This window comes from Acinonyx jubatus, chromosome X (genome assembly GCF_027475565.1).
Source record: "Acinonyx jubatus isolate Ajub_Pintada_27869175 chromosome X, VMU_Ajub_asm_v1.0, whole genome shotgun sequence".
Classification (NCBI taxonomy): domain Eukaryota; kingdom Metazoa; phylum Chordata; class Mammalia; order Carnivora; family Felidae; genus Acinonyx; species Acinonyx jubatus.
Genome location: NC_069389.1, coordinates 81,491,986 through 81,510,008, shown reverse-complemented (window position 1 = coordinate 81,510,008; position 18,023 = coordinate 81,491,986). Strand labels below are relative to the sequence as shown.

The 18,023-nt window shown below is 41.9% G+C and overlaps 1 protein-coding gene across 2 annotated transcripts; it reads right to left on the bottom strand.

The window, feature by feature from the left end:
- Positions 1 to 288: 288 nt before the first annotated feature.
- Positions 289 to 16,343, bottom strand: PLP1 (proteolipid protein 1). 2 transcript variants are annotated; one of them, XM_015076961.3, is made up of 7 exons: positions 16,180 to 16,343; positions 7,480 to 7,666; positions 6,527 to 6,683; positions 5,153 to 5,321; positions 4,539 to 4,612; positions 3,483 to 3,548; positions 289 to 2,379 (listed from the first exon to the last, which is right to left on the bottom strand). In XM_015076961.3, the coding sequence occupies exons 1-7, from the start codon at positions 16,181 to 16,183 to the stop codon at positions 2,308 to 2,310; spliced, it is 729 nt and encodes a 242-aa protein (XP_014932447.1). In that variant the 5' UTR covers positions 16,184 to 16,343; the 3' UTR covers positions 289 to 2,307. The 2 variants fall into 2 exon arrangements, with proteins under 2 accessions (XP_014932447.1, XP_014932440.1); XM_015076954.3 differs by having other exon boundaries at positions 6,422 to 6,683; positions 16,180 to 16,342.
- Between the last annotated feature and the right edge of the window lie 1,680 nt (positions 16,344 to 18,023).

The following is an 18,023-nucleotide window of genomic DNA, read 5'->3' as shown; positions in this document are numbered from 1 at the left end:
AGACCTGAACTCTACAAAAACAAACAAACAAACAAAAACAAAAAACAAAAAAGCCCACCTGAGTTCTAGTCCAAGCTGAGATATGTGCCTACTGGGTTTACTTAGACTCTGTTTCAAGCTATAAAAACAGTAGTGATTTATCTATTCTATATTTCAGAAAATTGTTGTGAGAATGACTTGGGTGACCTGAAAAATAAATGAGCTTCTTGAACACAGCACAATAAAGGTCTAATTATTCGAGTTTCTATTGTGGGGTTAAACAAAATAATTAATTCAAAGGACACGATGTTTGATTGAGAACATTCTTAATTTTATTTTTCTTTAATTTTATAAAATACATTTTGTAAGATAAGTTCCTAAAAGTTTATCCTTTATGTGTGTTAAATTGAAATTCTATATCAGAAATGAAGGAACACTTTCAGTTAACTCTCTTCATGTGTGTATATGTGTGTATGTATGCATGGGAGATTTTCAGGGAAGGGTTGGTTATTTGTTATGTTATTAAATCAAAACAAAACACAAGATATGGATTACTTCACTTTCCTTGATCTTGATTGGTTTCTCACAGAATCTTTTCCATCTCCTCCTTCTATGCAGCCTTGAAGCTTATCTTGTATACTGGTCTGAAGACAAATATTAAGTATATTTTTGTAAATATCTTACATCTCCTTAAACGTTGCTGAAACCACTTTGGAGGAGGGAAAACAAAGTAGCTCTTTAAAACAAAAGAGCCATCTACAGTAATATCCATAAAATCTTTCTTTCGATAAAGACCACTCAGCCTTTTCTTTTTTGACCCAAAGTTAACAAACGCAGAAAGAGAAGCCTGAAACCTGGGAGATATTCAAGTTTCAAACTCTTTCCATATTTCCATTTCCATGGAGCCTGATGGCTAAGGCATTTGGTTATGTAATCTATACTAGGAGAATAACCTGTATGTTAAACCTGACTCTTTACACACCAAGTTAACACTGCTAAATCAAATCACCCCCCACTAGCATAAAAAGAACAATCAAATAAGTTATTCAAATTGAGGTTCAAATTCACCAAATCTGTTTCGACCAAGAGCAGAATAATTTGGAGAAAATCTAGTAGATGCATGGGACTAGCCAATTTTAAATATTATTTGCAATGTTTAATGTTCAATGTTCATCTGTTAAAGAATCATAATCAAAGAATCATTTCCTAGACCTTTCTGGTACAACCCAAAAAAAGTGATAAACAAATTGGAAAATGTGAAATATGCATCATTCTGAAACAAATCAAGATCTTCTAATTATCCTCTATGACTGAATGGATAATACCCCATGAAAAGAGCACCATTGTGAAGATATGACAGAGGCCAGAGTATACAACTAATCAACAGAAAAGAGACACGCTATCTGAAGAGTTAGCTATCCTGTGTCTACCAGAGGGCTAGCTCAGTTTACACCGTTAGCCACTAACAACTGCTGCTCCTTAGGTCAGTCTTTTTATTTCATATGAGCTAGGTTCTCTCTGTTCTCAGCTCCTTGGAAACCAGAGGGTTGTCATGGTAGCTGTTATCAAGGAGAAGGGAGTGAGAAGATGCTGACAACACCTTGCCTCTCTTCTCTAATAAGGTGTAAGGCCAAGTGCCCCCTTGGGCTACACAGACACTACGCTCCCTTATGCTATAAGTAAGTTGGCTGAGTTAGGGCTTAAATAGTCCATCACCATCAGGGTCAGTGCTCTCTTTCTATGGGTGAAAGATCCTTGCTTTGACCCTTTTCTCCCAGCTTCAATAGGTAGATTTGGGCAAATGCTCCTATTGTTTTGACTGCATTTTTTTTTCTTCTATCTTCAGTGGTAAGAGGGAGACAGAAGTAGGTTCTTTGTTTCGTACACCAAGGAGAATGTATTTGGCCCTGATAGGTGTCAAAGGGACCAGGTACATCCCTTCTCTCTACCTGAGTATCTTTCTTTCCACTTTGTTTCCATCGGTGGAAGTGCCCTGTGAGAAGAAAACACTTCCTGGTCCTCAGGAGATGCTTGAAAATTGAATTACAGCCTCCATTTCTTTGTGACTTGCAGTTGGGGAGTCACCATCTGAAGAATTTCCCATTTCTAGCAGGAACTAGCTGTGAAGCAAAATGACTAAAAGAGGTACATAAGAGGGGAGAGTCCATAGAGAGACATTAATCACCACAAGACTCTCCTTTCTTGTTACACTCATCAAGTAAGAGGGCCAGTCAGTGGCAAAGGCAAAGAGTTAACATGGGAGATGAAGCATCGTAGGCTGTGTGGTTAGAGCCTTGCTATTAGAGAAAGGGAAATTTCTACAGGAGATCAGAACTTGGTGCCTCGGCCCATGAGTTTAAGGACGGCAAAGTTGTAAGTGGCAGCAATCATGAAGGTGAGCTGTAGGAACAGAAGAGAAAATGCAAGTGAGAGTAGAAAAGAAAGCTCTCCCTCCTCTAAAGCTTTTTGGGAATGAGGAAGGATAGAAATAAAAACAGTTAAATAAAGGAAAAACCCCTTATCTGTGAAAAGCAGCGTGTCTCAAGCTTTTGTCCTACATACTTGACTAGAAGTCTTCTCTGAGACATCTCCTTCTAATGGCTCAGGCCCAGAGAATCAACTCAAGGACTTTTTTGACCTATGTTAAGCCTGGCACTGGATTTTCCTCAATAAAGTGAACAATGCATGGGCTCTGCCATCATGCTATCCACATGTCTGAGTGATCTGGAGTCACAGGCTGCTTGCTGCAGACACACAGCCATAACATGCAGTACAATCCTCCCTGTTTAATCTATTACAGAATGAGGAACAACTCAAGTTTGTATAAAAGCCTCAGCAGTAGAAGCCAGGGGGTTTGCAAGCTCATCCTTGAACAGTCACTACTTATTTAATGACTACAGATAAATTCCTCACCCTTCAGTGCCCTAGGTTTTTAATCTGAACAATGAATGCACTCCATTGACACTGCACTGTAACACCATCAGCAGGACCTGGGCATAGAATCACATTATAGTAATAACAGTTTTAATAATGTTAGAAGGTCCTCCCAGTATTTTTAGGAGAGTACCTAAATCCTTTGGAGAGTGCCCAAGGTGGATTCATATTTACAGCATATAGAATTCCAGGCTTTGGAAAATCATGTTTAGTAATGTATCAATGTTCTTGTCACTCATCTGACCAGGGTGTGTTGAGAATTAACTGCAATTTATGATTGCAAAGTACTTGGAAATATTACATGCTCTGTAAATGCTAAATATCATTTCTGACTATTAATCTCTTACCTTATTTCCTCACACCACTTTGCTTGTTCCTGTCTAATTTCTGAAGTTTTTCAACTTTGGTAACCCAAAGTAGAAGTTCATAGTCTATACCTTTTTTTGTCTCTTCCCAGGAGCTTCTCTCCAGCATTTCAAGGTTAGGAATCTATCTTTTTGCCTTTCAGCATGGCTGTACCCAAGCTATCCCAGGACCATTTATTTGCTTAGATCATTCAGACAACTCACCAGGGAAACCAGTGTGGCTGCAGCTCCCACAAATGCAGCAATAAACAGGTGGAAGGTCATTTGGAACTGCAAGAAAATGCAAAAGGGAGAAAAGTTTCTTGCAACCGCAAAAATATGTTCTTCTGTAAATCATGAATGCAGCTTTCTAAATATGTTAACATCTTTGTGCTAATTCTGCATCTATAACTAAATTGCCACTTCTTTGAGTATAGGCCTCCTGTTCTTTTTTTTTTAATTTTTAACATTTATTTATTTTTGAGAGAGACAGAGACAGAGACAGAGTGTGAGCAGGGGAGGGGTAGAGAGAGAGGGAGACACAGAATCTGAAGCAGGCTTCAGGCTCTGAGCTGTCAGCACAGAGCCCGATGCGGGGCTGGAACTCACGAGCTGTGAGATCATGACCTGAGCCGAAGTCAGACACTCAACCTACTGAGCCACCCAGGTGTCCCAGGTCTCCTGTTCTTTAATATACATCACAACACCTAGTCACATAGCATCCAGAGCACAGAATACTCATAAAATATTTTAATCAACTGGTTCCCGACAGTTATATCCAGGATTCCAAAATTTAAAGTCACAAATTTTTTAACTTATAAGTTACTGCCATCTTCCTCAAGATTTACTTTTATTCCCCTGCCTCATTTGTATATGATATCCATTCCCAATACAGTGTTTTCCCTTTCAAATGTACTTTTTGTTTTTACTTTTCATTAAAGATGGAAAGATTCCAAACTGAAAGTGTTTTGTAAAACCTATGAGTGTCTCTATGCACAAATCATCTTCTTGATAAGGTTTTTAACTAAAAGAATAAAATTTTTCATTTGGGGGTTTCGTCAGTAAGCTCTATCTTTTCCTAAAGCTACAAATTTCTCCTTTAAGGAAGTAAGTCTTGGAATGGAAAGTTTTCTATGCAGCTCTAGGGAAAATAGATGTTTTAAGAGCTACACTCAAAATCCAGCAAAGAGAAGTTGTGGTTTTTAAAATTGAAGGCCTTGTGTAGAAATTTGTATGGTACTAGCCAATTCCATTGTAAAATAACTCAAATGGCCCACTCACCTCAGCTGTTTTGCAGATGGACAGAAGGTTGGAGCCACACACCTTGCCAGGGAAAGCATTCCATGGTAGAACACCTGAATAAGACACACAAGGCAACCAGGGTGAGTTGTGGAGTTGTGGGGCTCCATGAAGATTTTCTTTCAGGGCCCTTCTTCTATCCTTAATCATTCTGGCTGAAAAGTTGGGTCCTATTAACAATCACAATCCCTTTTTTTTGTAAAGATTTGCCAAAGAAGAAGAAGAAGAAGGTGAAGGAGGAGGAGGAGATGGAGGAGGAGGTGGGGGGGAGGGAGGAGAAGAGGAAGAAGGTGGTACTGAACAGTTGTGTAATCTGGTCTTTGTCTTTGAAATGTGCTGCTTCTGGGTTGGGAACAACAGTCAACCAGGCTAGAGCAGTGTGAATAGCCAAGAAAATTCCCACCACTTCCAAAAGAAGTTCCCTTTCAAAGGAAGAAGTCTCTACAATTTCAGTGGAGAAGGATTAAAAAAACTAAGAGCCAGGCATCCATAATATTTTCCCCTATAATTACCATCCTCATTATTCTAAGTAAAGGACAAAATATATAGTGCTTTCACAGGGGGTAGGAAGACAAAGCACCCATATCCTAACTTACCATACATTCTGGCATCAGCACAGAGACTGCCTATACTGGCAGAGGTCTTGCTGGGGAAGGCAATAGATTGGCAGGTGGTCCAGGTGTTGAAGTAAATGTACACAGGCACAGCAGAGCAGGCAAACACCAGGAGCCACACAACGGTCAGGGCATAGGTGATGCCCACAAACTAAAACAATTGAAATGGGGTGGTTAGAAATCAGCATCAGCCTGGAGATGTTGAAACACAAACTAGGAGATCCTGGAATGGCATGTGCCAGATATGAAAGCAGATTCCAGAGATCTCTACCAAATGAAATTAGTAAGCAGGGCACCTCTGCCAACTGTCATTGGCAGTATCTACTAGAGAACTGGCCCCAAGTGTGTTGGAGGGTGGGGGAAATGGGTGGGGGTTGGAGTGAGGAGGATCCCTGGGTTAGAGAGGCTTCAGGAGATTTTTTGGCAGATAAGGTGTAAAGAAATCAAAACAGATCCTGAAAGAAAGTCGTGCCATTTCTCAAACCTTAGGCTGAGCTTAGAAAATGTTCCTCGTCATAGGACTTTTGATCCCTAGTCATTGAGCAAAGCCAATAGGAGATTTAAATATCAGATACAAAAACCTTTCTAAGCCAACTGCTGGCCACAGAAGACATCACTATAATCCATAGATAATCAACCCCCAAAGGATCTTAACTCTAGAGATGGAAAACCAATGTGTATCTCAGTAGAAGCATGGATAGTCCTCAAAGATGAAGCATTAAAAATGCAGATCTATGCTAGTTCCCTCTGGGACCTCCAACAGAGTAAAATCCCAGAATATTGTGAATTCTTCCTTGGAGTCAATTATTTTTTTCCATGATCCACCCTCTCTCTCAGATCAAGCACCTGTATCTCAATCCCATGAGTAGCATCTTAGACTGTTAGGCAGTCATATCTAATCTTGTTGTGGTCCCCGCTAAGAGGAGAGTAAAGGAATACCAACAGATGTCTTAGAAATTGTCTGATTGTATGAAGTGTCCACAAAACTCATGCTTTTTCTTTCTTTCTTTCTTTTTTCTTTTTTCTTTTTCTTTTTTGGATGAAATTTTCTAGGGAACTTTTGAAAATTGAGGCTAAGCCAGCTGGGCACCACGTTCTTCCTGACCTTCTCGTTCGGCTGTAGCCATCACTTCCTCACTCAAAAGCCAAGCCCCTAGAGAGGGCTCAGCCTTGGGTGGGGATGAGGCCACAGACTCACGCCCAATTGTCCCCCACCCCTTGTTATTGCCACAAAATCCTGAGGATGATCACCTTGTCGGGATGTCCTAGCCATTTTCCCAAACAATGACACACCCGCTCCAAAGAATGAGCTTGATGTTGGCCTCTGGAACCCCTCCCCTTCTGGCCCCCTGTTACCGTTGCGCTCAGGCCCTTGCCGCAGATGGTGGTCTTGTAGTCGCCAAAGATCTGCCTGACTGCACCGGTGGTGTAGAAGCCCTCAGCCAGCAGGAGGGCCCCATAAAGGAAGAAGAAAGAGGCAGTTCCATAGATGACATACTGGAAGGCATGGATCCTGCATTAACATATAGACAAAACATATCAGGAAATCTTATTGAGGACCCAGTTAGGGCCCTTCTTGCAAAAGTGAGGTGGACAGTTAAGTGGGCACCTAAACAAGGCTAGGGATTCTTTAGGAAAATCACTAGGTTCCTCCTCAACCTCTCCACCTTATCTTTATTGAAGTAAAGAAAGACAAAGAGTGTGGCCAATAGCACATGCTCCTCCACCCACCCCTTGCTTACCCTGTGACCTGAAGAACTAGGACTGTATTCTCCTTGGCCTGACCCTTCAGAGATATTCCTTCAGTAGGAGAAAGAAGAGACAAACTAGACCAGGAGGAGGATGGATGAAGGAACAGGGGCCTAATATGCTCTAGAAACAGGAAAGTCTTAGTACGGGGGCCTGAGCAGAATCAAATGGTATATCAAACCAAGAGCAGCACCCCAATCTGTCCAGTCATTGGACCTTCCCTGAGTTCTCCATACCTATCACTGTAGAGGCTCCAACTGAGTCAATGTTAAGCCTATGGCAGAAGTTAGAACATGTGGGACAAAGCAAGTGTGGTGGGGGTGAAGGGGCAATGAGAAGTGGACTGGCCAGCAGACAACCCTCCCATTTCTGAATTTGGCACTTCCCCCCATTTAGGACCTTAGATGAGGCATAGGTGAAATCTGCAAACAGAAGGAAGACTCAGAAATCCTGTCTGGCTCCACACTAATCCCCTACTAATCATTAAGGTACTGATGAGTCCTGTATGTCTCCAGGGAGAGACAGAAAGAGAGAAGGGTTCATGTAGGACAGGTACTTACACATTGATGAGATACTCATAGTCCTGGTAGTTTTTGGAGAAATAGGTCTCAATTAGCTTTTCTGTGCCAGTGAGTGCTTCATGTCCACAGCCACAGAACAGTGCCACCCCAAAGAAACACAATCCAGTGGCCACCAAGGAAGCAAAGGGGGCCCCTACAAGACATCTTGCACAGCACTCCAACAAGCCTGAGGAAGAAGAAGGGGAAAGTCATGTATGTTCCCTGTGTAGCTTGTGCCACTCATACTTCTTTGTCAGACAAGTCAAGGCCCATGCTCACATGCACAGATGGAGTAGTCACCCCAGATTCCAAAAGCAGAAGAGTCTGAGCTTTAGGCTTCTGGAATGTGAGATTGACCCCAAAACCATTACTTAGCTGTATTCTCTTTTTTTGGACTTTTTTTTTTAATTTTTAAATTTTATTTAAATCCAAGATAGCTAACATATAGTGTAATAATGATTTCAGAAGTAGAATTTTGTGATTCAGCACTTACATAAAAAACCCAGTGCTCATCACAAGTGCCCTCCTTAATGCCCAACACCCATTTGGCCCATCCCCCACCCAACACCCCTCCAGCAACTCTCAGTTTACTTGTGAAAATAAATCCTTACTTTTAATTCCTAGAATGTATGTGTTTGTTTGTTTGTTTGTTTGATAATTAGTCATTGAAGGGGTGCCTGGGTGGCTCAGTCTGTTAAGCATCTGACTTCAGCCCAGGTCATGATCCCGCAGTTCACGAGTTCAAGCCCCATGTTAGGCTCTGTGCCGACAGCTTGGATCCCAAAGCCCGCTTCAAATTCTGTGTCTCCCTCTCTCTCTTCCCTTCCCCCACTCGCACTCTGTCTCTCAAAAATAAATAAGCATTTAAAAAATGTTTTAATAATAATTAGTCATTGAAGTAGCATGCTAGGGAGATTAGGCAATCATCCTCTCTTTTCTTATCATTCTGATTTGTTTGTTTTAGTCATTTATCAACTCTTATGGAGTACTTACTATTTGCCCAGTATTGTGCTGTTGTGTGGGATGTGAAAACATAAGACATAGACTGTGCCATACAAGAGTCTTTTGTTTACTAAGGAATAATGAGCTAGGTAGATCTAATATTTTCAACTAACAATTTCAGACAGCCAAGGAAATGGTTACAGAAGGTAACTAAGAGTTCCAGGAAGGGATGGGTGCAAGCCAGAGATATTGGTATTGTCAGACAAGATTTGAGCCTTGGAGAGCATTCCAGGTGGGAGAAACTTTGGAAATTGCATGCTTGTTGATATTCCTGAATACTGTGTGTATTTGCTGCATGGAATGCTTGCTTCTTCATCATCTATAATGTCCAATGGGAAGGAGGAAATTGGCAGGGAGCAGGGGATAGTAATGGGAGGGTGACTATTGTTCACAGTAATAAAAATGCAAGCTTAATGATTTTTTAACACCTTGCATGACTGATTTGTCCCCCTATATTGCAGCTTGGCCAATGTCTGCACCCTCAGGCCTACACTGGAGTTCTGTCAAAACAGCTACAAAAAAACTCTATACAAAGTCAGAAAAGCATGAAACATCTTTCTGGCATGACAAAAACACACCAAAGCCTGGGAACACAGGTGTCTGAAAGTGCTAAGAGTCCCTGAGATCCCAAGACCTGTTACCCCAGGCCCCATGCCAATGTTGCTGAGAAAGAGGAAAGGCACACAAGAAGTCATAGGCTCTGAGAACAGCTGTGCCCCAAGTACTAGCCCCATGTTCTAAGTGCCACATGGAGCAAAACTTAACAAATGTCAAGTAAATGGCTGACTAAATGAGGAAAGGATGGCTCCTTCTGGCCACTTGGCCATATCCCAAATCTATACCTATATCAATATCGATATCGATATCAATATAGATATAGATATAGATACACATACATATGCTATCTGGTTTTATACATCTATTCACATATCATGCAATATATATGATATATGAATTATTTTGTATATATATATCATATATATATATGGATTATATACAAATATACAGCTGATGTGCTGAGAAGCTGCTTTTGAAAAAGTTCTTTGGAACTCCTTATAAAAAGAAAGCAAATTGTGCTAATTTCTACTTTTGAATTTTTATTCAAAGCTCACTTGTCCATACCATTGTAGCAAGGACTAGGGGAGTCCTTTGCCCAACCCTCTTAATACTAGTAGTTTCTTTTTAGCCCTATGTGCTTAAACATCTGTTGGTTTGCATGGCTGATGCAATGTGAACAGATTTTGAAGGACCAAATTATCTCTGATGGGAAAGTTGAGGTAAAGGCATTTATCTCTGTTCTCAGAGCCACAGAATGAGTGAGTCCTATCACCCATCATCCCATAAAATGACAACCCTTCCTTGGTTCTCAAAGAGCCTCTTCCTCAAAGATTCTGGTATGTGACACCAGAGATGAGGCTCAGGAGCTTCAGAAGCAAGCAGAGTAAGTAGCTAACATTTGAGGCAGAACTGAATTTTCATCCTTTTCCAAAAACTGAAGAATGACTTTCAGAAAATTTGGCCTCTATGAAAAGCAATCAATTTGTAGCTGTGCTGCTGTAAATGGAGGCAGAGTTTACTTAGTATGAACTTTGCAATAATGTTTGGGAAGAGTGTTTCATCAGAGCTGGCCCATGGTGTGTGTGTGTGTGTGTGTGTGTGTGTGTGTACGTGCATGTGCACGCATGCATGCATGCAAATGTGCACATGCACACATGTATATACCAGAAAGAAAGACACAGCAGATGAAATTGATCATTGTTAGAAAAATTGATCTTCCTCTTTCTCAACAGGTTAAGATACTAGATGCATCCTGTAAGTCAATAAAAGGAGCTTGGAAATAAACAGTGTTTTCCTACTCTGTCTATCCAACTCTTTCCCACCCCCAAACTCTTAGACTCTTCTAGTAAAGAAGGTCTCTGAAGCCTGAGGATGGGGGGAGAGGAAGGTCAGTGACCCCACTGTTCCCTCTCTCCCCAGCACAGGGTCAGGGCTTGGACAGAGCCCTCCATAGCTCCCTTGGACAAAGAAGCCTTGTTTTTCCCTGAGATCTCAGGAACCTCATTGGTATTCTGCAGGGGCCTGCAGGCCTGGGGGTGGGGAAGGGGGTCAGACCCAGGGAAGAATGGCAGAACTGTTTATTTAGCCCAGAGTAAGGACAGCCATCCACCCTAGCAAGTGACTGTCCTGTGCCACCCACTCACCCAGCTTTTTACCCTGGAAAAAGATAAACAGTCCAGGTGTGATTAGGGATGAAAGAATTTGAACTCTTGCTAGCCAAACAGGGAATCCACTCTAAGTTTTAGTTAATATCCCCACCAGGGTTGTAAAGATAAGGAAAAATCCTCTTTAGTGAATCAAATCCCTTGATAATCATCCAAAAATAACCAGAGTGTCTTATGGAATATCTTTACTGAATGATAAAGGACTAAGCTTTGGAAGCAACTCTGGATCATAAACTGATACACTTTTTTTTTTTACATACATTTTTCCTCTGTTCTCTTAGACCTCAAATAACTTAGCACCCCTTTTCTGTTCCTCTGACATTCAAAGCAAGGGTCAAGAGGGACATAGGTTTTAATGAATCTTTAATGTGGAGTTGGAAATAAATGGCCCCAGATAAATCTATCACTCTGGAGCTCTACATAGTTAAACTATATCAGCATACACATTACATGTCAATTTCTTTGTAATCAAAATGAAATGTTGATTCTGATGCCATTTAAGTTCAGCAGAAATGAATAATCTCATTCAATCCGTCCAAGCAAAAAATCAACTTTTGGATTCCGAAGGGGAAAAACTCAGAACATGCAAAAAAAAAAAAAATGTGTCTTCATCATAGTAGTTGACAATCATAACGTTCTGAGAAGGTTCCACTGGGTTCACTTTGATTTTTTACAGCCCAAGAAATATCCTTGGGAATGTGTGAAGCCACAAGCTCTACATTTCAGTACCTTTCATGGTTGAAAGGGTATTGGTTTAATTTAGGAAGGCTATAACGGATTCTGGAGAAGTTCTTTGGCTCTCTCAAGAGACATGCTCATGTTTCCAGGCTAAAGACAGACTTTCACATGGTATAATTGACATAAAAGAACTGTATAGTAATAACATTACCCAGTGCAACTCAATTGGATTAAACTGCCTGACTTTGGTGATAAGTTATAGAGAAAAATAAATACCTTTCCCAGTGTTTTCCTTTCATTTCTTTTGATGTGGATTCAGTAAAATTATTAAGCATATATGCAGTAAGCTAGGCACTGTGAGAAACAAATGGGAATTATAAAGCCTTGTCCCTTTCTTCAATGACATTTCAATCTTGGGGAGAACAAACTTGTGTCTGTGAATCAAAGACCAAAGCTACCTATAACCTAGTGTTAAAATGTATACGACCAAGTGCTCTGGGCAAAATGTAAGCAAAAGGTAAATACTCATTGTTGGCTAGATTTATCTGCAAACTTCCAAAATGAGTCCAATCAATCTGTGACTGAACTTCAAACCCTTCTCACCAATGCTTTTCAGAGGAATCTAACAAAGATCATCAGGACCATTGTTACTCTTATCCAGATCCATGTCCATCCAAAGGATTGTGTTGATCCTGATGCTGTCTCTTTAAGCAGGAGCCAAGAGCTCCCAAGCCCTCTCTCTTTTCCTATGCCCTGGGAATGCCTCAAGGACCAGCTCCACGATGGAAATTCAGTGTGAATCTGGGAACTCATCAAAGGGAAGAGAGTAGGGGCTTTCATCGAAAGAGATGGTAGAAAGAGACCAATTGTGCCTTGCACAATTCTCAGCCTGTCCCTTGAATCCAGCTGACAAAGGGAAAGATAGAAGAACCCTATACAATAGAGCTAAACAACAGGCAGGCTCATTGAGCAAAAAACTGGCCCCATCTCCCTAAGTCTCTAATCTGCACTACACTCTTACCCTCCTCCCAGAACCCACCCCTAACCTCACTCCATGAACAGAGGCCTCCTTGACTGGGGCCTATAATGGTTGACAGGGCCAAGATGCTAGAGCAGCCGTGACTGGTACTGGGGATGGATGAGGATCAGTGGGTGGGTTCTAGGAGTAAAACAACAATCATCAGGAGGTGCCAGAGACAAAGACTTTTGCTTCTGGCCTTATCCTGGTCAGACAAAGCCCTGCCTATAATCTCGTCTTCCCTACATGAACTCAGCACCTATACCACATTCAAGTGCTGAAAGGGTCCCTGCAGCCACTGGAGCATGGGAATTCAATCCTGCTGGATAGTCGAGTTATATGGATAAAGTTAAATAAAAAAGAATTTCAGCCTCTTCTTTGGACAGAAATTATATTATTATTACCATAACAACAGCATTTGAACCAACTTGTTTCCTATACTCCCTACTCCTCCCCAAACACACACACACACACACACACACACACACACACACACACGTGACAATTTATGCCCAAACATATGGAGGTTGGAATAGAACCTTGATTGTTAAACTCTGTCCCTGATACATTTTCTTCATTTTGCCCACTTATGCAGAAGTGAAAAAGTACCCGGCAATAAGCTAAGGAGATAACATTTTCTATACCTTATTCCTTATGTCAGTCTCTCACCATTTTTTTTCCTCTCTCCTTGGTTGCAGTGTAAAGCTGATCTGGGGAACGTTGTTCTCCTACTTGGGATATCACTGACTCTTATCCAGATCCCTGCCTAGCAGAGAGCTCAGAGGCAAGTGCAGATCTGAGATATCACCCTTAGGACCATTTTCAAATAGCCAAGGAGGAATTAATCAATCGGTACTTGTTGAACTTTTGAGGTAAGTTTGACACTGGATAGGCCTTAACAGTGGGAAAGAAAGGGAAACCTGCTCTGTTTGCATTCCAGACTGATGTGACTATTCTTGACCATATCGCTGCCCTGACTTCATCTTCTCTGGATCTGAAGTTCTGTAGGCAAGGATGGCATGTCTACAGTTGCTTTCTTTCAAGACCAAGAACTATACCCTGAGGATGGTTTTCAGGGTTTCAAGATAATACACAAAAAGGCAACAGGGAAAAAGATGCCACTGGCTGGGTGCCAGTACCTTGATGGGTTTAGACACTATATGTCTCCCACCCATCTCCCAGGGGGTTCTTAGGCCTTATTACTACTCACATAGCTTTGAAAGATTAGTTCTAGTTGTCAGGCTGTTGAGTAAACTTCTGGCTTTCATAGTGCAGAGCCAGGGCAAAGGCTCTTCCAAGCAGAGCAGGCCTTTCAGTCTGCCTAACTCTCCAAGATCTCCTCCGGCTCTGCAAAGCTAAGGTGAGAAATGGGGTGGGGAAGGCTGTCCATGATCATTTTAGTCAGTGTCTCTAGGAAGATTGAGTGTGAGGTTTTGGATCTGGTTTCTTTTTAGCTCTTGGCAGTCTTGTGGCATTCTTGCCATCCTGGTGGGATTCAGTTTGTATTCAGGAATTCTGTAAAACTGGACCCCTCCTCTGCTTCCACACTTCTTGTCTGAGCTACCCTCACTTAGTCTGCACCAGCCAAAACTATACTTACTGCTCGGCAAAGAGCCACCTTTGGAGGGAAGCATCACAGTCTGGTTACCAAGGTAACAGCCACTGTTCTCAGACAACAGGCTTGCAGGAGCCAATGTTTTGCTGTTCAGAAATGGCATTGTGTTACTAAGCAGGGAACAATCAGCTACTGCTCTTTAGCTCTTTTCTGTTTCCATTGTTATCCCAAAGACTCATTTGGAACATTCCCCTCCCAAGTCGGGAAAAGGTTTAATGAACTGTCATTTCCCCCATAAGCCTTTTGTATAGAGAATACTGAATTCAGTCTTCTTCTTTGTTTCCCATCCTATAGAATTCTATCTGGTCAATGTAGTGAGCTCCCTGTTTCTGGAGGTGATTAAACAGAGATGGTCTATTATTTATAAAGTACTTGAGATACTTTGTTATTGAATAATTGGAAACTCAATGGCTACTCTGTTATGTGCACCTGGCCCAAGAATTGCCCACCCCCAGGATCTGGGATCCAATACACAAACACAACTTTGCCCTTATCTGTGGCAATTTCCCCTGGAGGAAATCATCCAACCTCCATGATATAGGAAACTGTCTCTGTGGTCACCTCATTTGTTCCTGCCTTTTCCTCAGGGCTTTCATCCTCTGAGGAAGTAATATTTAGCATCATTCGTTACTCCCTTTCCATTTTTTAATTCACAACCTACCCAATCAGCTGCCCTGACATTATGTAGCGTTCCTGATATTACCAAGGGTAGGAATTGAGTTTCTCCAACATTCACCTCTCATCTGGCTACACTCAGTTGGTCAAATGATTCTTACCCAAGTGCACAAAGTGTACACAAAAAAAGTCCAAACCACTTTGGAAAGAATTAAGAGTCAGCTTATACATGCATTATTTTATAATAAATGGTATTATCATTATTTACAATTGTTATAGAGCTTTCCCATTTTCAAAGGATATCCACAACATTAGTACTTGGTTTTCACAACCCTGCAAGTAGACAAAGCAGTTATTGTTATCCCCATTTTCCAGAATATGAAGTGATAATTCACAGTGGCCAACCCAAGGTCATGAAGTTCATAAGTGGCAGATATGGGATTCAAACCTGGTTGATTCTAGCCCTGCCCTCTTAATTATCCATGTTGAATACATGCTTCAAAAAGCTCTCTCAGGATGAAACAACCTAAAGGCTGACACCAGCTTAATATAATTGAAAACCGTTTTCTATGGATGTTCCTATAGTCTTCTGGGTACTATATTTGATGGTGAATACATACAATAATTGATTCTCGTTTCATTTAGGATGTATTCAAGCTGCTACTCTTCTTTTGCCAAATGTGAGTGAGCAATGTCTACACATCTCTGTGACATCCTGTGTGGACAAAGACCTTCATGCTCTGTACACCCTGCTCTAAGTAGACACTATGAAAGACGAGATAGCTTCTCTCTTTGTTCATGGAACTTGGAGAAGCCCTTAGTACTCAACCAAGTCAGCAAGATCCGTAAGGTCCCAGCAGCCTTCTTGTCATAGGAGCATAGGAGGGATTTAGAGTCTGAATCATGCCCTCAGAAAGGCTAAGTCTATGATATTAGTTAGATATGATCACCCATATATGTACACGTGCACACACACACACACACACACACACACACATACCCTACCCATATCCATTGAGGCCTTTATTTTCATTTCCTGAACCCGAGATTGGCCTTCTCAGCCATAGCCAAGCCTGAGTTCCATCTTGCTCAACTCCCCAATTTCCTTCTGATGTCAAACGGGGTCCAAATTTCATATCAAGCAAGCAGTCATTTTATACATCTGAAGGCTAGCCAACACTCAGTTGTCACCAGAAGAACCAGGGATGTCAGCTGACCCAGTCATTACCAGGGCCTAGGAACCGGGGAAAAGAGAAGGTAGAGGGAAGTGAGGGGGTAAGAGGACACATGACCATATCCAACCCTCTGGGCACTCTCTCCAAGGACCTGTGGTACTCTCCTCGTGCTGCTGGAGTTCTTGGGCAATAAAGCATCATTCTCAGTACAGCAGAAAAGGAGTTAACCGAATTGAGTGCTAAGGAATTAAAGACAACAAGTGCCAAAACACAGCTTATTGAAACCATTGGAAACCCCGAACCTTAAAGTTGGAAATTGTCTTGCAAATTTCTGTGCCTGCTTGAATCTTCCATGCTAAAGTTTTTGAAACTCACCCATGTCTTTGGAACTCTGACTCCAAATTGTAGCCGGCTGGCTAGTCTGCTTTGCGGCTGACTTTGTTCAGCTGGAAGGATCCTGGTCTCTCCAGTCTCCTTCTTCGGTCCTTTACTTTTTTCTGAGTATCTTTGTCCTCTTCTCCTGCAATGAAAAGGGCTTTCTGATTGACAGCCAACCCCCTTAAAGAGACAGGCCCCGCTTTCCTCCTCCTCTCCTCCTCCCCTTCTCCTCCCCTTGTCCCCACCTCCTTAGGGATACTCCCTTCTCTAAGAACTCCATCTTCTCTTTCTGCCTTTCACTACCAATTGTTTCATTTTCTGTTTTTCAGTTTTTCTCTAAGCCTTGTCTGTGAGGAATTTCACTTTGATGCAGAGCATCTGGAATGTGGTTTGGGGGTAGAAACAAAAAGAGGTCCTAGGAACCTCCAAGTGATGCTTGGGTCTATTTGGTGTGGGATGTTGCAGTCCAAGTGTCAGAAGCCATAGAAGCTGTAACCATGGCCAGGGGCTCAGGGTCAGAAACCTAGATGTTATTCCCAGAGTACTTCCAACTCTGCCCCAACTCCACCCCTCACTCTTAGCTGCTCTTGGCCCTGTCTACCTTTCCCCTCCCCCCCCAACTCCTTAGCAAATAAACATCCGTCCTCTACCCAACTCTAAGAAACATAATAGAGAAGAAAATTTTGTCTTTTAAAATAATTTCTTCCAAATCCTTCTTGGTTTCAACTAAATGAGGACAAAACACAAGCTGTTGATTCCACGAACAGATTTTGACCAAGCTGGGGGAAGCTACAATTGTAATGATTTTATAGAAAGGGTAACAGAGAGCCAGAGAGGTGACAAGACCTATGCAAGTTCACAGAATAAGGTAAAGAGAAGGTCAGAGTTAGGGGTATGGGTGATTTCCAAGGAGAGTAATTGACTTTGAGACAAATCACTAACATGATCTGGGAATCAGGTAGTCAATATCCAATCCTGAGACTGTAGTGTCATCAAAGAGCTAAGGCCAGGCTAGTAAGAGGCAAAGGGTGAGTTGGGGTGAAGCAGTGGCTGCCAATGAAGGTAGAGAGAAGGGGAAAGGAAATATAGTCTTTGCCTCAGAGAAAAAACACTAAGAAAAAAATGGCCAAGCAACAAAAACAGGGGAACAATATATGAAACCTACCTTACCAATAATACTTATTTCTAAAGACTGTGAAGGTATTTGAGGGCCAATTGTTAGGTGGGATTAGTCTGGGAAGGTTTTCTAGAAAAGGTGGATCTTAACTTAGTCTCCTTGTTAGTGCTCTCTTTCCCTTCAGGGGCCTCAGAGAGAGTCACCACTCTGTTGACCTTGAGGCCCACATTCTCCCATGGATGACCTATGAAGAAACTGGTTGGCATGTAACTGAAGGAATACTTATTAGAAGACTCCAGGAAAGAAGGTATGACCCACACACAAAAAAACCAAATTTTTCCTAGAGCTTTGCCTTGGGGATAGAGAGGAGAAGAAAGAGGTACTGAACAGAGCTTAGAATCTTCCTGTGGGGAGGAGAATGGCAAGATTGTATCTTACAGTTTTTTCTTTGTGCTGTGACCTTGGACACATTCTGGCTTGAGCTCTGATGTTAGGTGAATCTTCTGCAGATGTCCCTGTGGATTCACCCAGGTCCTCAATCCTAAAGTATTTGAGACTTGTCCAGAGTCCTATAGCTCTAGATCCTTTGCTCTTATACCAGCCCCAAAGAGACAGGATCTCTGGAAATGCTGCCCTTTTTGCAGAGCTGTATAGGAGCTTCGTAGAGCAGACCATGATATCGATGGCAGAAGTTTCCAGGACCCCTGACCTTGCTGACCCTGCT